Below are 25,012 nucleotides of genomic sequence, written 5' to 3' on the forward strand. Positions count from 1 at the left end.
TGTAATGCTAACTCCTAGAAACAATCCACTGAACAGAGAAAATCTGCAGCTTGTCTTAAAATCAGACTAAAGCATTTAATTTTACTGCAATTTAAATATAAAATCTTCTTATCACCCACATTTATCATCTCTATCATCTCTGCTTTTTTCATCTACTCCTTGAAGCTTTAATTTTGGGTATGCTGTTTTGTTGTGATTACCTGATTGAGCTTTGGTAATTACTGCTTTAGGTTGAAGAGTCTCAGGAGACCTGTGCTCCCCATGTAAACTCTTGTCAGACAAAGTGTGCCTCTTGGATTGTTTATGAGAACTTGGTGAAAACCCGGAGCCAAAAAAACTAACTGAATTAACAAACACATTTGACTGCATAGGATGTACCTGTGATGCACAGTGACCTCTCCTGGGTTGTATGAGGCACGCCACTATGACAGTTACATGGAAGGGATCAATTCTGGGTGTGCTTTTGGGGATGGTTCCTTAGAAAGGCTGGAATTAAAATTAAACGAGGTTTTGAAGTGGCTGGACAGTAATAATGTATGTGTTGTGGTTAGTATGGGATATTAATATAAGAGATAATTCTCTTGACAAGAGTATGTAAATTGCTCCTGAAACACATACCCCGACCTGTTTTTAAAACCATCGTAGATATTCTCCTTGAGTTCAAGTTGCTCCGTGGGTTTGAAGATTTCTAATGAATTGTAATTGAGAAGTTGTTTTCAAAGATTGGAAGAAATGGATGTGTCAGTTCTGTCAAGAATTTTGAAAATTCCTGCCAAGAATAAATGTGGAACAGAATTATTAAATTTTATATATGGGTTAAAGTTCATTATGTTATTCAGTTCAGCATTCTATAAGTATTTTGTGTACTAAGGTATTATGTTGAATTTTAAATGCAAGTCTTAATGACACTTGAAGGACTTTTTTGTTTTTAAAGCAAAATAGAGTTTTAATAAATTTTTTAAAATCAAGTATATGTTTGTAGTTATATTTCCTTTAGTGGATTTGTATTTACTTATATGCTTATTTATCAAGCCCTAATTTTCACTAAAACTTTACTTTGAGACAGCTGGCAGATACTGGGACTAGACAAATCTAGGCCAGAGAATAGAAAAATCTAAGCCAGATGGGACATTTTAATTTCATTGTGAATCCTTGCAGTCAGCTCTGTCAGCAGTGAGGGTTCTGGTATAGTTTTTGGTTTTTTTCTGTAACTTTGTTTTTTTCACTGTTAAGAACTAGCTTTAGCTTTTAATTTGTTAATGAGCCTGGTTATCTGGAACATGCTAGAACTCTTAATATCGTGCCATTCCTACAGGAAGTTAGATTCACCTGTCATAAGCATTCTTGTGTATTCCAAAAGCTAGAATTTATGTTTCATCTTGTGTTTGGTGATGAGTATAAGAATTTATATTTCAGAACTCATCACCCAGTGCATGACTTCTTACATAGCTGATGATCTACAGAGAGCAAGATCTGTGGTCTTTCTCTATTTTAATGGAATTTAGACAGTCCTCAGATAGCATAGGTGTAATGTGAGGTTGATTAACCCAGGACTACAAGTTGTGCTGTAAGTAGTATGTTTTTGAGGAGCTACTATAAATGACAGATTCACATAAAAGATACATCACACTCATTATATTAAACTTAGATTAAAATAGTAAAGAAATTATAATAATGCAATTTTCAATATTATATCTTTTCCAGGTGTTAAGTGAAAATTGCTATGCACAACAAAACTGTTATGTCAAATGAAATTTTTTTTCCTGAAAATTTTAAGTACATCTTTGTGCCTCTTAGTTACAAATTAGGCACTTACTTCTTTTAGTTAGATTCTTTTTTCCTTGGGGGATTGTTGAAAAAGTTTCTGTTCCACAGTGTCTGTTTTCCTTACTGATTTTCTTTAGAGATTGCTCACCTTGCTTCTACACTTGCTCTTAGCCAAAAGATTGAGAAGCAATTACTTGCCCACTTCTCTGGTCTTACGATAAAAATGACCTCTTAATTGTCTCTGAATTAGCAGTTAATTATTTCCCATAAATGAGTATACCTTATTTTATGCAGTTAAATGATTGTAGTCCTGAAAAATAGTGGGCTTTATTGAATTATTGAAGACACTCCATTAAAACATCTATTTTTAAAATCCTGCCACGAATCCTGAATAACAGCATCTTGTGTGTACAGAATATGATTAATCTCTAGCTTCTCATTGTATAACTTTAGATTTTCATGTTATTAGACTTTCTTAAACTGAAGTATGTATGTCTTAAATCTGTAATAGATTTCAAAGATCACATTTGATGGGGGAAGATAGGGTTGAGATCTTGCTAGCTTGCTTGCTTTCTTGTCACCTGTTGAACTTCACCAGTGTTTTGAGATGATTTCTTGGCTTCGTTTAGATGTGCATTTTTGTAGGTGTTTTTTTTTTTCTTCTTCTAATTTTGTAGAGATGGTTTGAATATTAGATTTTTACTTTTTGTGTGATCAAGTCATTACCCTAATTTTGACAAACCATGGTTTTGAGTTAGCAATTGATATCCATTAGACATAGATTTAAAATGACCAAATTTAAATATGCACTTATAATACTTATTTTTAAATTTACAGCTGACAGAATCCATATACACGTGTCAGAATTAGTTTTCTTTATGCATGACATTGGTGAAGTAATATGCCATCAACTTTTCCTCTTTCTCTTTATTCTTCTTTCCCATATGTACCACCTGTCAAATTTTGGCGGTATTTTTTTCTTTGTTTAGCATAAGTAGCTCCATCTGACTTTGAAACTAAAAATATGAAAATTGTCATTTTAATCCCATGGTAGTATAGTCATACATCAGTGATACAGGTTTTGGAGAGATTTGCCAGCCAATGAGCCTCAGTTATGTTGCCCAGATGCATATTTTTTACATGAGTTTGTCTTAGTTGTAGCAAGTGTTTTTTGTTTTTTTTGTACATGTAGTTTAAAGTTTTTAATAAGAAATGTATTTTGGAGGTTTTTGTTTTATTTTTGTTTGTTTTTGTATTGTTTCCTGAGGGACATCACTTGATTTCTAATGGCAAGGAAAATGTCCATATTGTCAGATATTGCCTTGATTTGATTAATGTAAGACATTATTTCTTATTTAGGGTGCTTTAGAGATTTTGCAGATTTTTCCTTATGGAAGCATTTTGACATTTCAAACTGGAAAACTTGAACATTTGTCAGTAAATACTATGACTTTTTCTTCCCATAGAGCTTAAAAGACTAGCTTTTTAAAATTTTAATTCTATAATCTTGGAAGTTTGATTTGGGTCATCTTCTGCTTTAGGAAAGACAACAACATGTGGAAGCTGTTGAGTTAGAAGCTAAAGAAGTTCTCAAAAAATTATTTCCAGAGGTGTCTGTGCCTTCTAATTTGGTAAGATGGATTTATTATTTTTTTTGAATGTAACATCTTTTTCATTATTCAAGGAAGTTGTGAATAAGCAGCATTGGCACTCTCCACTTGGTTTTGGTGGTGCACAAATTCCTCAGTATTTCCTTTTTTTAACCTAGGGTGCTTTTGAGTAGTTAAGATCAGTACCTTGGTTCAAAATCATTTCTGTTTCTTCATCTGATATTTTGGTTGTATTCTATAAAGTTTTTATATGTGAGCAGTATTATTTAGAGGATCATAAACTTCATATTTGGGAAAGAAGTATTTCTTAATAAATCAATAAATCAATAAACCAATCATGTCCTTAATGGCTATATTCAGAATAGAACTTAATTTTAAGTGATTGCTTGTTAGTTTTAGTAATACTATTTTTAAATGTATTTAATACCATGAACCAGGTCTTTTCATTTCAAAATGTAAGATTTTGGTCATCTGTTAACTTCTTCAAGCAAAAGTCTTGAAGATAACAAGGAACAGCTTGCTTTACTTGAGGTTGTATGTGTTTTAAATGGGAGAGAAAAGTTGCTTTGGTTCAGCGATTTAATATAGTGAATATTTGAGGGCAGAGAATGCCAATGAGTGTACATGTAGTTTCTAAATGGTGGTACAGGTATTTTTTTCTTTTAATGAAAATTGTGTACACAACCAGAAGTAGAGAAAAGAGCATAATGAGCCTGATGTACCCAGTACCCCACTTTAGCAGTCATCAACATGTGGCATGCACTGCCACACAATCTTGTTTTACCTTTAGCCCTGTACTTCCTACACTTTCTGACGGATGACAAACATCAGAGCATTTCATCTGTAAATATTTCAATACATAGTTCTTTTTCCCCCTCTGGAGGGGTGCGCTCTTCCTGGAGATACTGCAATACCAGGTCTGTGCGTGGAGTGGATGGAGCAAACTCCTGTTCCAACTCCCTGCTCCAGAAACCCATTTAATGAATTGTCCTTGGATAGAGGACGTATCAGATATTAAACTGATAAGATCAGATACTACACTTGATCTTAGCCAAAAGGTTTTTACTAAGAAAGTTAGCAGAGGTGAGATCTAAACTGTATAAGCTCGACTGGAGAAGAGTTTACATACTTTAAGCAACTAAATCAACTTTTCAGCTCAATTTAATTTATATTGAATTCCAATATATGAAGCTAAGTAGGATTTTAATAGTATCATTTAGTCTTCATTCACATTTATAATATGGGAATTTTTTTAAAATAGAGGCTTTGTACTAATTTGTACTATGGAGCATTGTACTATAGTGTGATAAACAAACAATTTTATTTATTTTTTTAAAATTTTTATCTGGTGAAGTGTAGAAAATCCTGATTCAGCCACATAAATAAAACTTTTAATTAGAGCAGTTAATAGTAATTTCATATGTATTGTTTTTTTTTCTTGGATTAAACTAAACCAAAGACTTAAGAAGAGTAAGAGGAAATTTGCTTTAAAGTATCTAACAAATACTCTTTATCAGAGTTTAAAATTCAGACAAGAAGCATCAAAAATCTTGAATAATTTATCCTGAAATATAGAATAATGACTAAAACTGTAATAGTGCCTTGTGTTTACATCAGCTAACTTTCAATACAGATGGTTTTTGTTGGCTTTAAACACAAATATTTGTGTATTTTTATTTCTCATTATGATTTTAAAAATACTTCATAAGACATATTTATTTTGAAATATTTTCAGAATCCCTGGGACAACTTCCTAGAATCTGAAATCCTCTGACTAGAGTATCTTCAATTCAACTTTTAGTATATGAACTGAATTTTTGAGAACTGATTCACCTGAAAAAATTTTTGAAAAATTATTCATTCTAGGCTTTCTGTGTCTTAAGATTGGATCTATTAGCCCGAGCACTAGTAAGTGGTAAAGGCTGTGTTGAGCCCAGATCTTCTGCCGATATGTCCAAAATTCAGGTGCAAATATCCTTGGACAGGGTAGATAAGATTTGATTTTTATGGTAGTATATAGGTGTGTTTCAGTGTTTATTTTCAAGGCTGGTTTATGTTTAACTTACGCAAAAATTATATTCTTCTTTGGAATTTCCAAGGAATGGTGTTTGTCTTTGTAGATTTCTTTTATAATCATCCAATTTGGTTATTTAAATTTTTTTACTTATTTCATTTAGGTATTTTTGGAAATTGGTTATTTTGACTTTTCTTCTCCACAGAGTTACAGTGAATGGTTACGTGGATTTGAAAAGAAAGCAAAAGAATGTGTGGCTGGAACTTCAGGTTCAGAGGAGGTTAAGGTTAGTTCAAGAGAAGTATTTATATTTTAAACAAACAAAGGAAAAAGAAATAAGTGAGGATTTGTCTTTATGAACTTGGGAAAGGTAAAGGCTATATTATGAGTAGAATAATCTTTTGAGAAAGTGTAAGAAGGTGATTTCATTTTGTGTACATTTTGGTGGAAATGCTCTTGTCTTCCTTGGGTTTGATTTGTGTACAAAGCTAATGTTTGCCATTTCTTTAACTCTGTATTTTAGTCATTTCTAAAACTGAGTATTTAACTATCTCTTACTCTCTTTTTAGCCTGGGTTTAGAAAGTAAAGATCAGTTGAGGTGGGTAGGTGGAAACTGATGGGTTTGCTAATGTATCCCCAGATATATCATTAGGAATGTTCAGAGCCTAGATGCATTTTTAACCTGGACTACTGAAATTTGGGAGATTAACTTTTTTTTTTGTATCTCAAGTGGCATGAATAAAACCCCATTTCCCATGGTATTTTGACCTCACTTTACATGTGGGTCTGCTTTGATTTCACTATTCTATTAAAGAGTGACAAACCTATTTATTATACAATTGTATAATATATTTTGTAGTAAACAGACTCTTGGGAGTTTTCTTAGGAAAACCAAATGACCAAAAAGGTCATCAAACTTCATTGCCACTTAAGAAGACTGAAATGTAGAATTCCATGATAAAACAGTTAGGAACCATTTGTCATAATATACCATTAAGTACTGAAACAAATTTGAAGCACAGAACTTTTTGGTAAAACTAGAGAATTTTTCTTAATTTCATTCTTTGCAGGTTCTAGAGCACAAGTTGAAAGAAGCTGATGAAATGCACACATTGTTACAGCTAGAGTGTGAAAAATACAAATCCGTCCTTGCGGAAACAGTAGGAAATGATATTTAATCTACATTAAAAAAATCACTAATTTAATGTTTAATGGCTTAAATAGTTTATCTTGGCATTAGAAAATAAATTTTTTGGAACTACTATGCTTTTGTTCATAGGAAGGAATTTTACAGAAGCTACAGAGAAGTGTGGAGCAAGAAGAAAATAAATGGAAAGTTAAGGTTGATGAATCACAAAAGATTATTAAACAGGTATTTAAAAAGGAAGAACTTGGGGAAAAATAAAAGGGATGTGTGAATTGTAAAAAACAAAAACAAAAACCTTAGAGCAGTGGTTCTCAAAATGTGAGCCTTGGACCAACTGTGTCAGCATCATCTGGGAACTTGTTAGAAATGTACGTTCTTGACCCGCCCCATCACCCCTCCCCACCCAACACCACCACCACCTCCGACCCCTGCCCCTAAGTGATTCTGATGCCCACCCAAGTTTAAGAATCACTGGTTTTAGTGTTATGACTAAAGAATAATGATGTAAAATATAAAGTGCTTTGAAAGTTACAGAACCACTATGTAGTAACATAAGGGAAAGAATTTGGTGTTCAAAATAAGTTCTAAAAGTTCTAAAACATTGATATGTGACTCGTGTTCAAGAAAAAGTTAGTAAGTCCTTTTTCTTTTCATGGGACCAGAATGGTATTGTGCTGTCTTAATTTTTCTTCCATTTACTGTTGTCTCCCCATATCCATTGGGAGATTGGTTCCTGGTCTCCACAGATGCCAAAATTTGGTATCTTGGATGCTCATATAAAATGGTGTAGGAGTACTTGAGTGTGGTAAAGAGTGCCATCTGTTGCTCACTTGTTTTCTTGGGCTGTGCAGAATTTAGGGTTGCTGATGGTATTCTACATTAATGCATTTGGGATGAAATACAACTGATTACCAGTTGATTATTTTTAAACATTAGCACTTTAGCTAGGCCTAATATTAATAGCATGGAAATAGGGTGGTTTTTTTTTAACGTTTTTTTTTTGAGTTATAGTCATTTTATGATGTTGTGTCAAATTCCAGTGTAGAGCACAATTTTTCAGCCATACATGAACATAGACATATTCATTGTAACATTATTTTTCGCTATGACTTACCATAGATCTTGTATATATTTCCCTGTGCTATACAGTATAATCTTGTTTATCTATTCAGTAGGGTAGGTTTTGACCACAATTTAAATCAAGTTAAATGTGACACTCACTTTTCAGGTCTTTCAAAATTCAGTACGGCTTTAAATGAGATACGTTTTAAAACCTCTGAAGCATCTGATTAAAATTCTGTGAGTTAGAAAAGCCTCTGTATCCTTGGTGGTTTGACTTGGACATATAATTGTTTCACATTTCAGATGCAGTTGTCATTCACATCTTCAGAACAAGAGCTAGAGCGATTAAGAAGAGAAAATAAAGATATTGAAAATGTATGTTACCTCATCATTTGACTATGTAACCTATGGACTTTTTTTTAGCATCAAGTGTTGTCTTAAGAAATGTGTTTTAAGATTTCATCTAATGATGTGATTGTTATGCTTTTAAGAATATCTTGGGTGGTGTTTGAGATAATATATAGTTTTATATTCATAAGTGTGGTAACTTTTCATTGCAGGGGAGCATCTTATATATGTTTGCTAACTTTTCCTTTGTTGCATTGCTAGCTGAGAAGAGAACGAGAGCATTTGGAAATGGAGCTAGAGAAGGCAGAAATTGAACGATCCACCTATGTTACAGAAGTCAGAGAGGTATTTAACATAGAATTTTTTCCACCTTGCTTCTCAATTTAAATTCAGTTTATAACAGTGATAAAATATTTCAGTGTAAGTTGTTTGTGGCAGAGCTTCCAAGTAGCATACAAACATGGGATATCATAAGGAGATCAATCTTAAACTCTAAACTTCATTGCAGCTGAAAGATCTGTTGACTGAATTGCAGAAAAAACTTGATGATTCATATTCTGAAGCAGTAAGACAGAATGAAGAGCTAAATTTGGTAAGAAGCTTGTCCTCCACTGGGTATCAAGTAGGCCCTGAAAACACTTGTGTTGACATGTGGAGAAACCATCCAAACCTTTTCTCCTTGCTAACATCTTTAACTTGGCATTTTTATAAGTTTAAGATTATCTTCATATTCTGATGACTCCTAAGATGATCTGTCTGTTCTTGGTTCCTAAGATGACCCTTCTTTTCTTAGCTCCTAACAATGGCATGTTTGGCTTGCAACTCTTTTTCAGAAAAGTTTTCCATGTTTTACAAAACCTGTTTTCTCAAACAGCATTATTTTCAGTGAATAAGAAATGAAACAAACAGATAAGGATTGGCTGAGTTGTGAAGATTCTCTTTTCAGAGTCACCATAATTAACTGGACCTCTAATTTTTTAACCTGGAAGGAGATTATTGAAGATGGAAGAGACATATTCTTCATTCAAGGGCAATAGTCCAATCTAGCTTCTTATTTTAACTGGCCTTTCTACAGCTTATAGATAACAAAAAGCTTGTGGAATTCTTTATCATCAACATCATTCAGCATAATAATCCTGAAACTACAGACTTAAGTTAGCTAAATGTGGTATTCCCATTCTTAAATTTTCTGGAAATTTACACTGATAATGACAGGCTTATTTGTTAGATAAACATGACTATTCGTATTGTTATGTTTCAAACAATAATCATTATGTCTGTTCGTGACTTTTAAAAATTAAGAATGTGATTAGATAAGTACCTGAATAAACTCTAGTATGATTGCAGTAAGTTAGTTTTCTCCTTACTACAAGTTAACACTGCCAGATTTGGAATTTTCTTTTTAGTACTGCTGTATGTACCAAAGAAAACTTTTATCTCATTTATTTATGTTATAAGTGATTTATAGGAATCGATTTTCAGAGCTGGGCTCTCTATGAAATGTACACCTAAAACCCCCACCCCGACACACACACATACCCCTCTCTATTTTTGAATAAAATTTGCCTTCATTTTACCTTTATTGAAGCATTCCCACTGCAATGTAAGACTAGTTTTATGCGTATGTTTGCTGTATGTTGCACAAATTGGGACTGTGATAAGCCACAGATATAAGCCTTACCCTATAATGTGTTTTTTGTTTTTTGTTTTTTTTTTAAATTTCTAATTGCAGTTGTTGGAGATTTTACTTTTAACTTTGGTGCTTTGTGGGTAACTTCAACAGTAGCATCAAGCCCGCAGGGTTATGGCTGAGTTTCCATTCAGCCTGGTCCTCTCTTTGTATATTTTGCCCTTCTACTTAGGTCAGGAGGTTCTTTTGAGTGGTATTTTTAATTTTTTTGCCTTGAATTTGTAATTTTCATCTTAGTCTTTGTTTCCTTTTTGCTCAAGATAATCATTGCCATATTTTAAAATAAGATAAAATAATTTTGTTTGTCTATACATTGTGTCTTCTTGGGCCGAAGGAATAACGTCTCTGACATGAAATCTCTGATGTAGAGGAGCAAAAAACTGAAGCATTTGGGTATTAAAATAGAGTTCCCAAAATAAAAATTACCAAATGGAATGTCCTCCACTAATTTTCCCTATATGTTTAAAATGTCACTGTCTTGTATTTCCCCCTTTTGAGTTTCCAAAACTATTTGGAATGTTGTGCCTGTGGGTGGGAAGCAGAATTAAGTAACTTGATGAGTTTAATAAGAAAAGTCGCTTTTTTGTCAGTGAGCCCATTTCCCTTGTTCATACTTAGAGTAGTTTTTAAGAGAAGAGGCATTACATATTGGCACTAGAGTTTTACAGAACTTTATACCTCTTTTGGCAAGTTGGTTGAGAAGTATATTTTAAGACATTTCTTGTTGGTATAGTTAGGCCAGTGTGGTCTTGCCCTGACCTCTTTAGTGACATCTTAAAGGATGAGCAACATTTAAATTTCCAAAGATTTTATTTTACTGGATTTGTAGTCTTCTGTCCAGTATCTTTTAAAATATTACACAATTGACTCAACTGAACTACGTATCTTAAGAAAGCCTTTAAAAATTTAAAAATTAATTAGTAAAACTTCTTACTCCTTGCCTTTTAATTTGGTATAAACATGAATAAGCTGCTTTATGAATAGTGAATATTAGTACTTTTAAAAGATACTTAATTGGAATTTAATGGTTTTATTTTTATATGTGCGATTTTCTAATCTAAACCTTAGTTCGTTTCTGTAGGTTTTCCTTTATTTAGCTTTACAGATGGGAACCTCCACTGCTTAGCTTTTCTATACTCTTGGTGTAGCATATTGGCTAATCCATTGTGCATAATAATAACTTAGTGGTCCCATTCTTTTTCATTCATTCTTTAGTCTTAGAGGTCTCAGCATAATCAAAGAAGGATGTAAATTAAGATAATTGTGGTATTCCTTTATTTTTACAGTTAAAGACACAGTTAAATGAAACACTCACAAAACTTAGAACTGCACAAAGTGAAAGACAGAAGGTAGCTGGTGACTTGCATAAGGTAATACACGGCTTGCCCTAAATAAAGATGCCTTATAGTCATACTATGTTATGTCTTGAATTGTAAGCAAACATACTGCCAACTCTGGATTTGTTCTTTCCCATCATTATATTAGTTTGGTTATAAATTTAAGCTGTTTGTTATACAGCTGCATTTTTGGCACTAAACTTTTTGCCTTGTTTTTCCGTTAATTTGCTTCATCATTTCATCACATTTTTATAATTAATTGCTTTGTAACGTATAGATTAAATTTTTAATTGACATTCTTCTTAAAAAAATTTGGTTACATCCATGTATTTTTTATTGGGATTTGCTTATGCAGTCATTTGCAAAGTATGTTTCTTTTGATCTTTATGGATCTAAAAGATATATTCCTGATGTTTGAGAAATTTGTTCAATTATTTCTTGTTGAAATACATTTTTCTTAATCTCATATATAGCTGGGTGGTTTTTAAGGTTACATTTCTTATTCTTTGCATTAGGTTGACAAGTTATTCATAATTTTGTTCTGAGATTTTTACTAGTGTGATTTACATATGCTTATGTCAGAGCTGCTTTAGAGCTATGATTGTGTTTGTGGGAGATACAGTCATTAGCAAAACAATTAAATACATCACTTTTGTAAAGGTTGAAAGAAATTACTGTTGGTTCTTTATGATTATAGCTTATAATTGTTATGCAAAAGTCTAGGAATCTAAAATTGCTTCAAATTATTTTAATGTCACCAGTAAGTAAAATGTGAACTTAAAGAATTTTGGAGCTCTGACTTAGATATATGATACATTGTCAAGGTTGAGCAATCTAATTTACTTTGATACATGATTTTTTTTTAACATTTTTTGTTGATTTATAATCATTTTACAATGTTGTGTCAAATTCCAGTGTAGAGCACAATTTTTCAATTATACATGAACATATATATATTCATTGTTACATTTTTTTCTCTGTGAGCTACCATAAGATCTTGTATATATTTCCCTGTGCTATACAGTGTAATCTTGTTTATCTATTCTACAATTTTGAAATCCCAGTCTATCTCTTCCCACCCCCTGCCCCCTTGGCAACCACAAGTTTGTATTCTAAGAGTCTGTTTCTTTTTTGTATTTATGTTTTTTTTTTTTTTTTTTTTTTTTTTTTAGATTTCACATATGAGTGATCTCATATGGTGATACATGATTTTAAGTTTTGATCTCTAAACAAAATATAAAACATTCAGTCTTAGCCTAGAAATTTATTTTCTCAGAGGGTACTTTAAAGAGTTAATTAAACAGGTACTCAGAGGTATGGGTATGCTGTGTTATTTGCCATAAAATGGTTAACAGTAGTTGACAGTGTACTGTCCCATATCTATGTAATAGAATACTGTGCAACACTTGATTGGTAATGCACGTATTTATTGACATGTGAAGAGATAAAATACTTGGTAAAACAGCAAGTGTAAAACAGTGTGTATGTTAAAAGCCCATTTATATAAAATTTTCTGCCAACTTTTCACTAGGACATATGTTTACTAAAGAGGAATTTAGACGAGGAGTCATCAAATCCACAAACTTTTAGGATTTGTGGGCCATCTACAGTTTCTTTCACATACTCTTTGTTTGTTTAGTATGACCCTTTAAAAATGTAAAAACTATTCTTAGCATGAGTTGTAAAAAAATGGGCTGTGGCCAGATTTGGCTGACCTCTGATCTAGACTAATGTTAACCTAAATATCAACTGTGGTTATTTCTGTTTTTAATTTCTTTATGCATTTTCTGCGTTGTTTGAACTTTTTAAAACAATGAGCATGTGTTTCTATAACCCAGTTGGGGAGGAAGCTATTTCATTTTGGAGAAAAAACTGAATAGGTTGGCTTTACACTGTGTTTTGCAAAGAGCTTTAATCTTATATAAAATATGTAAGAAAATCACTCATTTTTCTCGTATATATTTATTTAACAGTTGTAGTATTCAGAGGCTACCATATTGCTTTCCTTACAGGCTCAACAGTCACTGGATCTTATCAAGTCAAAAATAGTAAAAGCTGCTGGAGACACTACTATTATTGAGAATAGTGACATTTCCTCAGAAACAGTAAGCATTTTCTTTAGCCCCAAATCTCTGGGCTAATCGTAAATTATGTGAAGAAAAAAAATGTGCAAGATCCACCTTTATAATGTGGTTTTATCAATTATGTTGCATCCTTAACCGAAGGTCATCTTTTCTTTGAGATCTTCTATCTGAAATGCAATATTTTAATTAATGTTTGCTTTCACTTTAGCTTGGTGAGATATTTTGTTAATTTTTAGGTTTGTTTTGGGAGGTATTGTGATATACTGCTTAAGAGCATGGACTCTGTTAAACTGCCTGTGTTTCAATCCTGGTTCTGCTACTTAGTAGCTATGTGACTGACTTAGGAGAAACTCAGCCTCTCTGTGCTTTAGTTGCCCCATCTGTATAAGGCAATGAGAATAGTATCTATCTTGCACGATTGTTGAAAGGAATGTATGAGTTATTATATAAAACACTTAGAATAGTGGGTAGCACTTAGACCAGTGACATTTAGTCAGACATTTAGTAAGAGCGCAATATATGTTGTCTTACTTTTCTGTTGTTGTGAATGTACTCTCCTTTGGTTCTTTGCAATTTTTTCTGAAAGGAGAAATGGATTTATATCTGCTATTCATAGATTCCAGACTTTTCCCTTTGTAGCCCAGTAACAACATTTATAACATAGCTTTCTTGGGTGCAAACTGATTTACACCACTAGGTAGCAAACATTATTGCTCCATGTGGTTTTTGTTGCCAATTTTCATGTGATTTTTCAGAGTTTTTGTTTGTATTTAAAACAACAATAGAATATTTTGTGGTTTTGGTTGCAAATGTCTTTTCTTTGTGCTCAGATTTTTTTTTTAATCACTTCCGTCTTCTTTTTAGGAGTCTTCTGAGAAGGAGACAATGTCTGTAAGTCTAAATCAGACTGTAACACAGTTAGAGCAGTTGCTTCAGGCGGTAAACCAACAGCTCACAAAGGAGAAGGAACACTATCAGGTATTAGGTAAGAATACCTGAAGTACTACTGTCTGTCTGTGGGTAATTGACATAGTGTGTTGTGTGGACGTATGTGTAGCATGTGTCTACCATAAATACAGGACTCATTGCCCTAGTTGAAACAGTCCCTCTTTATCTCAGAATGTCTGCATGACAGCTTCAGCGTTCTTGGAGCTTTATTTCCATCTTGTGCATATTTTGGTCTTATAACTTGGAGGAGAAAAAAATACTTTGTCTTTTAAAAAAAAGTATATATATATATAAGTTTCATGAATATAGCAATATACATGTATACACTACAAAGTGATCACTACCACAAGAATAGTATGCCATCTATCACCATACAGTTGACCCCCTTCACTCAGTCCACTCTCCAACCCCCTTCCCCTCTGATAATACTAAGGTGCTCTCTGTATTTATGAGTTTGTTTTTGTTTTATTTTGTTTGTTTTTTTAAATTCCACATATGAGTGAAAAATCATGTTATTTTGTCTTTCTCCATTTGACTTATTTCACTTAGCATTAATACCTTTAAGGTCCATTTATATTATTGCAAATGGCAGGATTTCCTTCTTTTTTATGGCTGAGTAGTTTCCATTGTGTGTGTGTGTGTGTGTGTGTATGTATATGTATTTATCTCTTTCTGTCTGTCTGTCTGTCTGTCTATCTGTCTAATCACAGTTTCTTTACATTGGATGCTGGGTTTTACTTAAGTTTGCTTATTGATAATCAAAGAATCCATTTTTTAACTCCTGAAGTGAGAGTCTTATTAGTTGATGGTAAATAAACCATCATCAACCAAACCATGTTAGGAAATTTTTATTGCCATATTACCTGGGAATGCAGATTGATTAATTCATTAATTGATTCCTGAGTTTTACCTGTTTTAAAATGATTTAAGTCACAATGCCTTGGGTCATTAGGATGCTCTAATGTGCTGAACACTTCAGATATTTTTCTTTTGAAGCTGTTTGTTCAGTAATAATCATATTTTGGAGATCAGTGGAGTGGCCTGTGCAATGCCAGGGGGTGGCTCATCACTGAATCGTCCCTTTCAGAACCCATTTTTAGGACTCTTAGGTCATACAAAGGCCTTGGGATAGATTAGATGTCCTGGAGAAGTTGGGAGGGGCCTCCATATTGAGTATAGGGGCATTCTGTCTCACTTTTGTAGAATGATCATCCTCTGGCCTGCCATAGCACACACCCTCCTTTAGAATGCTAGTTCGGGTCAGTTACCTCTAAGAAGACTTCCAGATAGGCCCAGCTCATTTTTCTAACCTGTCAGCAAAACGAATTATACCTTAATCTTTTATCTTTGGTAGGCTGACCCCTCAGTTGCCTGGAGTTAAAATTCTGCCACTTTACCCTCCTCCCCCAAATTAGAAAATAACCTTACTTCCTGTTTCATGGGGCAGCTTTCCTTCCCATGTCTTCAGTCCTGCTCTCTTTCTCTCCATGTGCTGCTTCTGTTCAGTCTTGGAAACATGCTCAGATGTCTTATTTTAACCTTATACTTCTTTCAGGTTACCTTCCCATTCTTTTTACTTCACTGTTTAACAAAGAATCTTTTTTTTTTTTAAATGAAGGCTTTTAATTTTTTTAAATTTTGGGGTGTTTTTTTAGGAGGTGTGGGAGCAGGTAGTTAAGTTTAGGGACTCAAGATTGAATCCAAGACCTTTTCTATGTTAAACACACACTCTATCACTGAACTATACCCTCTGCCTACCAAAGATTCTTAAAAAGAAGAAACTATTCTCACAGTATCTACATCCTTGCTTTGCTGCTAACTGCTCCATCTACTCTAGAATGGCTTCTCTTCCTGCCATTACAGTGAAACCACTTTGCTGAGGTCACTCATTAGTGATTTCCTAATTGCTGGATCCAATATGGGCTCTTCTTTTGCATACAAGATACCAAAAATAGTTATGAAATATACAGTGAATAAACAGTGAATATACAGTAAAGTCAGTCCATAGGCCTCTGTGTTCTAAGGGAAGGGTTTCATTTTTTAGAGCCTAAAAAATTGCAAGGTAGCCTATTTAACCCTTTGCCGTTAGACCTTATCAGTAGTATCTCTCTAGTCTCTCAAAAGCATCTTAATATTTTCTTTTTCTTCCCAAACCCATGGTCTGCTCATATTAAGTCTTATGAGCCATTTTGGCTTGCCTTTTTCCATATTTGCCTTAATCATATTAAATTTTAGACTTACACTGATCATTGGTAATAACACCTTTATTTTTCAGATTTTTTTTCTTCCTCGTTTATAAAATTGTAGTATGTAATTTGTTAAAAGAAACACATGTACCCTGGCAACACAGCCAAAACCGAACTGTTGTTTAGCAGGCAGCTCATCTAAGTGCTATCTTTTGTTAGCTGATGAATGTATGTCCAAATTGGCAAGTGAAAGGGTGATTGAGTGGTCAGCAGTATAGATGGATTGTGTGAAGCTAGAGGTCCACGAGCACTTGAACTCTTCTTTACGTAGGCTCTACCCAGCATTGACAATGACAGCCCCTCCTTAGGGATCCCTTGGTTCCCATGGCTCTTCTTTACGCCCTTTAAATGTTTGTATTACCCTCAGGTTTTTAACTTAAGCCATCATTTTTGCTCAGTGTATTCTCCCTCTTGTCACCTCTTTTAAAACTACTGAATGATTAAATTGGAAATATAAATTTCTTAATCATCGAAATTAATAGGTTAATTAATGTCAGAATGTTGCTTCCTTTTATTATATACAAGTGCATATGAATTGTTGAAGATAGTGCTGTACATATTCAGTAAGGGAAAAGCTATTTTTAAAAGATAAAAATGAGAGAGGTGTGATATGCAGTAGTTTAATTTTCTAAATCCTAATGCACAGTACTTAGCATTTCTGTGAGTTGTAAGGGTAGGTGTATTATTCTTATATCCTTAATTTGTAAAACCTTAACCTTTCTTTTCTTTTGGAAGTCTTTCTACCTATCTTCTGTACTTCTCCCCCTTCTTCCCACCCTCTAAAAAGAAGACTATTATTCCCTCTCCCCTTTTTAATTAAGGTAATTTTTTGTAGCTTTGGACTGGTTGGTAACTAGTATTTTGTAGTATACTTTTTTGTTTCCAGATACCTACTTTTTCTTATGTTTCATATTTTCCTGGCTTCTAAGTGTTCTAAGTATGTATCCAGCCATATCAGAAAACTTCATTACTCCAGTGTCTTAGTGTGTTTGGGCTGCTATAAGAAAAATCCCACACACTGGGTGGCTTAAACAATAGACCTTTATTTTTCATGGTTCTGGAAGCTAATGAGTCAAGATCAAGGCACCAGTAGATTCTGTCAGGTGAGACCCACTTCCTTGTTTAAAGATGGCCATCTTCCTGCTGTGTCCTCACATGACAGAAAGGGCAAGGGAGCTCTGGGATCCCTTTTATAAGGGCACTAATCCCATTCATGATGGTGGAGTCTCCTAAAGGCTCCACTTGCAAACACCATTACATTGGGAGTTAGAATCTCAATATATGAATTTAGTGGGGACACAAACACTTAAACCATAACACCCAGGTTTTCTTACCTTAGAACCCGCTTGTGGAATCCTGTGGAAGGAGGAGGATGATTTTAACCAGTGACATACTTCATTAGTGTGCCTCTAAACATGAGCATGCTGACATGTCATTCATTTACATTTTCATAGCAACCCAGTGTGGTAGGTAGGTAGGTAGGGGTTATCATTATTGTTTATAATAATATTTTTTTTATTACCATTTACAACAGACTAAAGAGGTTCTGTAACTTCCCCAAAGTCAGACAGGCAGTAACTGGGTGAGCTGGGATGTAAATTAAGGTGATCTACATCCAGAGCCTATGCTCTTAATCAGCACTTTTCTTCTTCCTAATTCAGGCACTCTGTGCTGCAGTCCTTTTTGTCACTGCTTGCTTTCCTCTTCACTCTGTCTAACCCTTTGTTGGCAACCTCTTACAATTTCTGCATTCAGTTTTGACTTTTTCCTAAAGTTGGTATTTAGTTTGTCAGTAGTGAATTGGAGAGGCTCTCAGTGTTATCCAGGAAAAATTGAGGTGAAGTTTTACATGTCTGTTCTGTATATATGTGCTCTGCCTACTCCCTTTGACAAATAGAATTTTTTTAATCTTTTTTTTTTTTAAGTATAGTCAGTCAGTTTACAATGTTGTGTCAGTTTCTGGTGTGCAGCATAATGTTTCAGTCGTATATACATATATATACTTGTTTTCATACTGTTTTTCATTATAGGTTATAAGAAACTGAACATAGTTCTCTGAGCTATACAGTAGAAACTTGCTGTTTGACTCTCCTATATATAAGTTAGTTTCTGCAAATCTTGAACTCCCAGTTTATCCCTTCCCACCCTCTTTCCCTCCTGGTAACCATTAGTTTGTTTTCTGTGTCTCTGATTCTGTTTCTCTATTGTAAATAAGTTCATTTGTGTCCTTTTTTTTTTTTTTTTTTTTTTTGAGATTCCACATATGAGTGATATCATATGGTATTTTTCTTTCTCTTTCTGGCTTACTTCACTTAGAGTGACCATCTCCAAGTCTATCCATGTTGCTGCAAGTGGCATTATTTTATTCTTTTTTTATGGCTGAGTAGTATACCATTGTATATATAAATCCACATCTTTTTTATCCAGTCATCTGTTGTTGGACATTTAGGTTGTTTCCATGTCTTGGCTATTGTAAATAGTGCTGCTATGAACATTGGGGTGCATGTATCTTTTTGAATTAGAGTTCCCTCTGGATATACCACCAGGATTGGGATTGCTGGATCATATGGTAAGTCTGTTTTTAGTTTCTTGAGGAATCTCCATACTGTTTTCCATAATGGCTGCACCAAACTACACTCCCACCAACAGTGTAGGAGCGTTCCCTTTTCTCCACACCCTCTCCAGCATTTATCGTTTGTGAACTTTTGAATGATGGCAGTTCTGACTGGTAATACCTCACTGTAATTTTGATTTGCATCTTTGAATTAAATCTTTTTTTTTTGTTAATAAGTTGTATGAGCTGTTTGTATATTTTGTAAATTAAGCCCTTGTCAGTCGCATCATTTGCAAATATTTTCTCCCATTCCATAGGTTGTCTTGTTTTGCTTATGGTTTCCTGTGCTGTACAAAAGCTTATAAGTTTAGTTAGGTCCCATTTGTTTATTTTTGCTTTTATTTCGATTGCCTGGGTAGAAGGCCCTAGGAGAACATTGCTAAGATTTATGTCAGAAAATGTTTTGCCTATGTTTTCTTCTAAGAGGTTTATAGTGTCTTATGTTTAAGTCTTTAAGCTATTTTGAGTTTATTTTTGTATGTGGTGTGAGGGAATGTTCTCACTTCATTGATTTACATGCAGCTGTCCAGTTTTCCCAAAACCCCTTGCTGAAGAAACTTTTCTCCATTCTATATTCTTGCCTCCTTTGTCAAAGATTAATTGACCATGAATGTGTGGGTTTATTTCTGGGCTCTCTATTCTGTTCCATTGTCCATATGTCTGTTTTTGTGTCAATACCATGCTGTTTTGATTACTATAGTTCTGTAGTCTTGTCTGAAGTCTGGGAGGGTTATTCCTCCATCTTTGTTCTTTTTCTTCGGTATTACTTTGGCAATTCTGGGATTTTAGGATTATTTGTCCTGGTTCTGTGAAAATGTCCTGGATAATTTGCTAGGGATTGCATTAAATCTGTAGATTGCTTTGGGTAGTATGACCATTTTAATAACATTAATTCTTCCAATCCCAGAGCACAGGGTATCTTTCCATTTTGTTAAGTCATCCTTAATTTCCTTAATCAGTGTTTTGTAGTTCTCCATGTGTATAAGTCTTTAACCTTGTTGGTAAGATTTATTCCTAGGTATTTAATTTTTTGGATGTGATTTTAAAAGGGTTTATTTCTTTACTTTCTTTTTCTAATATTTCATTGTTAGTGTAAAGAAATGCAACTGATTTCTGTATTTTAATGTTGTATCCTGTTACCTTGCCGAATTCATTTATCAGCTCTAGTAGTTTTTGTGTAGCGCCTTTAGGGTTTTCTATATATAGTATCATGTCATCTGCATATAGTGGTAATTTTCCTCTTCACTTCCAGTTTGGATCCCTTTTATTTCTTTTTCTTGGCTGATTGCTACGGCTAGGACTTCCAAGACTACATTGAATAGAAGTGGTGAAAGTGGGCATCCTCGTCTTGTTCCAGATTTTAGCAGGAAGGCTCTCAGCTTTTCATCATTGAGTATTACATGGGCTGTGGTTTTGTCATAACTAGGTTTTATTATGTTGAGATATGTTCTCTCTATACCTACTTTGGCAAGAGTTTTTGTCATAAATGTGTGTTGAATTTTATCAGATGCTTTTTCTGCATCTATTGAGATGATCCTATGATTTGTGTCTTTTCTTTTCTTGATGTGGTGTATGTATCATGTTAATTTGTATATGTTGAACTATCCTTATGTCCCTGGAACGAATCCAGCTTGATCATAGTCTGTGATCTTTTTTATGTGTTGTTAGTAGATTCTTTTGTGATACAGTTGTCTCTTGATTCTGAAGGAAAAAGTTTGTTTGTAGAGCTTTTGAAGTATGAGTTAATGTTTCAGATAAAAACTAGCTTTTATTTCTACATTTTACACTTGACTGTCATGTGGATCAAGTTTTCATTTCCTGTAATGTTTTTTCAGAGTGCTTCATAGTTTAATGTACCAGTGGGCTGTGTAGATTTTCTGATCAGCTGTTAATCTTGTTTTAATTAGAGGAGATGATAGCCAGTGATAACTCTGCTTTTTAACTTACTAATTGCTTCTTTTCCCTTTAGCTATTTATTTTGAAAAATCTCACACAGAAAGAAAAATTGAAAGAATATATAAGACTCACTCTTGACCTGCTTCATTTCTATATGTATAACATATTTTGTTGATGTCAAACCATTTGAAAGTAATTTTTGAATATGATGAGATTTTATTTCTAAGCACTTAAGTATACATCTCCTAAGAAAAAAGATATTCTCTTGCAAATCCATAGTATCATTATCACATCCAAAAAAACAAAACAGTAGTTCTATAATATCGTTAAGTTTTAAGCCCATATTCAGGTTTCCCCAGTTATACCCAAAATATCTTTTCAGCTATTTTTTTCTAAACCAGGATCCAGTCAAACTTCACATGTTGCATTTGGTTAAGTCCTTTTGGTCTAATGGCTTTTGAAGTTTAATATCTTTAGTCATTTTATCTGACTTGGAAAGCTTCGTAAGACCTCAGAAAATCTCTGTCTAAAACTTAAATTATTCATGGGTGGAGAGTTGTAAATTTCAGTCTGTCTTTTCAGTGCTACTCACTCATCTTACTAGCTTTAGTGTTTTGAGTAGAACTAATACAAATGGATTTCCAGTGTTGTTCTCTTCAATGTTTTCTAAGTAGGATTTTTAAATTCCTACATTATTCTACGTTTGGTCTGAGGTTTTGGCTCACATAGTTTAAAATCAACCGAAAAGTTTCTTCTGAATCCTGGGATTTTTTTCTTATTTTGGATCACCATTAACATTAATTGTTCTGATCCTAGTTGAAAGGGCTATGCTGGGTCAAATGGAATATGTACGTTTGGTGTTTGACAAATGTCTTCTGATTGCCTTTTGTTTCTTTGTTTTAAAATGAATTCTTTCTTTCTGATCTTTTACAGAGTGAAGTAATTGGGAAACTGTTCATTCAAGGATAACAGAAGGCATTGTATTATATTTTGCCAAATTAAAGCCTTATTTATGTTTTCACCCTTTCTACTTTGTCAGAAACACTGAACAGAGTTTTGTCTTTTCTAATCCTTGTTAGACTACTGATTTAAAGAGAGAAAAAAAAAGCCAACTCTGTAGACACCTTCAGAGTTTAGTTTTATAATAAAAACTGTTTGAATAATTAGACCTTTACATTCCTGAAGATAAGATGAACATGTAATCTTTTATCTTATTTTGCTCAATAAAATTGTTCAGAAGATCAAAAGTGGTAAAGACAATATAAAATTTAACATTTTAATACTGATGTTGTACACTGTTTTACTTAACATTTTGGGGAGTAACTGCCTCTGACTTCAACTCAAGAAAACACTTTTGTTGCTAATGTAATCAGTTTTTGTAATGGCGCCAGCAAATAAAGGGATGCTTATTATTCAAATTTGTTCTGATTTTCATTGAGCTTTAACAGATTTCATTAGCACTTCAGATCAACATTTAGAATACAATCGTCAACTGTAACCTTCAAACAAGATAAGACAGGTATGTTGCTTGTACACCTTCTCAGACTGGATCTCTGGGTCTTCTCTGTGGTTCTGTGCAGTGTAAACTGTCCTGACATGCGGGGAGTTACAGAAAGGGCAGGGCAAGTATTCCGGGTTTCAGACCTACCACCCCAACTTCGTGTAGAAGAGCTCTACTTTAATTTTCAGTATTACTGTTAATTCTTTTGAGTAATAGTTAACTTTTTAGTTTCTTCCTTGTCAGACACTGTGTTACACAGTTTACATGTGTTATCTTTGTTGTTTGAACATGTTGATAACATGTATTATCTTTTTCTTTTTCTTTTTTCTTTTTATTAATTGGATGAAAACATGGAGCTCTTCAGATGCTGGCACATATCTTACGCCACTGAGTATAGACGTACCTGCTAGGCCATACGGTGGCCTCATTGCCGTTTCAGTCATGCTTTTACCATGAGGTCTTTCCACTTTCTGCTAAACCTATCTTCTCTTGGTTTTCAGTTTTGTTCCCTCTATTCTAATTTGGAACAGCTGTAATTGTTAATGATTATTAAATTATTATGAAAAGTTGTGTTCCTGTCACTTGTATCAATTTGTCCTACTTCCTTACTCCAGAATCACATAGGACAAGCTTATCACACTCCTATTCAGTTATTCTTCCAATGTGCCAGGATAGTTCCCTGTTCTCTGAAGTTAATTCCCTTGTAGGTTGAATACTCCCAGTTGCTTAGTTAGTGTGAATGACGCAAGGCTAAACTAGCCTAGTCATCTCATCCATCCCCAGCTGTCCATCTTTCCCCATCTAAGCACATCGCTGGGAGAGGAAGGGAGCATCAAAAGAGAGAGGGAATCCCTGTCCTTAAGCCTCTAGTAGCTCCCCTTGCCACTGTTGGCAGGAAGCGGTGAGAACATTTCTCAGGTTGGGGTGTGACTACCAGGAGGGGAGAATGACCACTGTGGTTGAGAGCAGATATCTTGATCCCTAAAAAGAATGAATGGAGAGACGTGGAAGGGAGGAGTGAGGGAATACCTGTGAAGCCAGCTATACCCTTCAGTTTGGTGTGGCAAAACTAGATGTTTCTGAGAGGTCAGTGACATCATGTAAAGCACAGGCTCAGATGCCTTGTAAGTGTTTACCTCACCAGCTAAAGGTTACAGGAAGTGAAGCTGTGGGCAGTAGCTGTATTGCCCATAGAGTTCAAGCCAGGTTGGGTTTTTACATGTTTTGCATTCCAGGACCGACCACCTGTGGCATCTACCACTCATGGGATCTGCCCTAAATGACATTTTTGGGAGGACCGGTGACCACCAGAAGAGGGCTGCAGCTGCACCTTCAGTTGAGTAGAGATGTTTGTCCTTGACCCCATTCGTCATGTGGATCCCAGAGAAGGGAAGACAGAGGAGGAGTTAAGGAACTGACTCCTTCTGTCTGCCTCTGAGGCCAGTGGCCAAGCCTGAGCTGGAGGAGAGTTGGTGGGAGACAGGCTTTTAAACTGGGCTGGCCTGAACTTGTGTTAACTGCAATTGCAGGACAGCTGTGGTATCTGCATAGGATGTGCTTAAGAGAAGAGAGGGGTGCTGGATAAAGACCATGCTTGGGAAAACAAGGCCAAGTCCAGGCTCTTCTATCAACTGATTGACAGATTTTTCTATTTTTTCTTAACTCAGTTTTTAATCATAAAAGTTTTCCTTGAAAATTGGGCAATTTCATATTAATTGGTAGAATTCTATTATGACAGCTAACATATATCACACACCTTGTCACATGCCACACTTTTTTAAAGCACTTTGCTTGCAGTTGCTCATTTAATCACCAGAATTTACTGAAGGGGGAGTACTTTCATTGACATCTCCATTTGATAGATAAAGAAATTGAGGCCGAGGGAGGACAACTAAAGGTCTCACAGCTACAGACTGGAGGAGCTAGGATTCCATTCTCCAGCTTAAGCTTTCTGGCCTGATTCTCTTATTGGCTCATTCATACATCTGTTCACATACGTATGTGTGTGTAATTATATATAATTTGACACACATGTATGTGAATATATGAATATGTATATATTTATAAATTTATAATTAAAAATACCATATATATATATATATTTTTTAGCCCTCATTTGTTCCTGATGTTAATATACCTTCTCATTTTCTTCTGTTTGTACTTTCCAAGGGATTGTCAACCTCTGTGGTTCTCAAAAGTGTGGTCTGCAGAATCTTGGGCATCTCCAGGAGTTTGAAAGGTCAAAACTACTTCAATAATACTAAGCTGTTATTTACCTTTTTCCCTGATGGTGCTAAAGCAGTGTAGGTAAACTATTGGTGCTTCGGCAAAGATCAAAAGCAGTGGCTCCTAACAGTTAGTAGTTACTGTATTTTCACCACTATTCCACTCCCAGTAAAAACAGTCTGAAGTTCACTTAATATCTTTTCTAATGAGATCAATAGAGATATTAATGAACATGGTTTTTTGGTAAATATAATGAAATGTATGAACATTTGGAAGATCTGCATAACTCAGTGAACCAGTATTCCCAAATGACCAACGAACTGTTAGAAAATCAAGCATAGACAGAACAGCCAAAGATCGAGATAAACCAATGAATTTTAATGTAACAGTGCAAAAAGTTCATTGATAAGATTTCAGACTCCACATTACAATTAATCTTTAAGAAATTATCACATGTTGAGTTTTGCTGTTGTGTAAAAGAATATCAACAATTATCTGAAATGACTACACCTCTGTTTTCC

The 25,012-nt window shown here is 34.3% G+C and overlaps 1 protein-coding gene and 1 non-coding gene across 7 annotated transcripts in view; one reads left to right on the forward strand and one right to left on the reverse strand.

The window, feature by feature from the left end:
- Positions 1–22,182, forward strand: part of KTN1 (kinectin 1) — a 99,788-nt gene extending 77,606 nt beyond the window's left edge. Inside the window, exons 34-44 of one of the 6 annotated variants that reach the window (XM_031453767.2) lie at positions 3,309–3,398; positions 5,597–5,677; positions 6,463–6,552; positions 6,672–6,764; positions 7,905–7,976; positions 8,211–8,294; positions 8,458–8,541; positions 10,926–11,009; positions 12,989–13,081; positions 13,925–14,045; positions 21,698–22,182. In XM_031453767.2, coding sequence (XP_031309627.1) covers positions 3,309–3,398; positions 5,597–5,677; positions 6,463–6,552; positions 6,672–6,764; positions 7,905–7,976; positions 8,211–8,294; positions 8,458–8,541; positions 10,926–11,009; positions 12,989–13,081; positions 13,925–14,045; positions 21,698–21,702 — 897 coding nt within the window. In that variant the 3' untranslated portion in view covers positions 21,703–22,182. Of the gene's footprint in view, positions 1–3,308; positions 3,399–5,596; positions 5,678–6,462; positions 6,553–6,671; positions 6,765–7,904; positions 7,977–8,210; positions 8,295–8,457; positions 8,542–10,925; positions 11,010–12,988; positions 13,082–13,924; positions 14,046–18,776; positions 18,985–21,697 lie in introns of those variants that run through there. The other 5 variants (XM_064485974.1, XM_064485971.1, XM_064485972.1 and 2 more) reach the window with 5 other exon arrangements.
- On the reverse strand, positions 4,258–4,455 carry LOC116153764 (U2 spliceosomal RNA). Its single transcript, XR_004137644.1, has one exon. It is a non-coding gene; the product is annotated as a U2 spliceosomal RNA (small nuclear RNA).
- Positions 22,183–25,012: the final 2,830 nt, after the last annotated feature.

Source organism: Camelus dromedarius, chromosome 5, assembly GCF_036321535.1.
Source record: "Camelus dromedarius isolate mCamDro1 chromosome 5, mCamDro1.pat, whole genome shotgun sequence".
NCBI lineage: Eukaryota > Metazoa > Chordata > Mammalia > Artiodactyla > Camelidae > Camelus > Camelus dromedarius.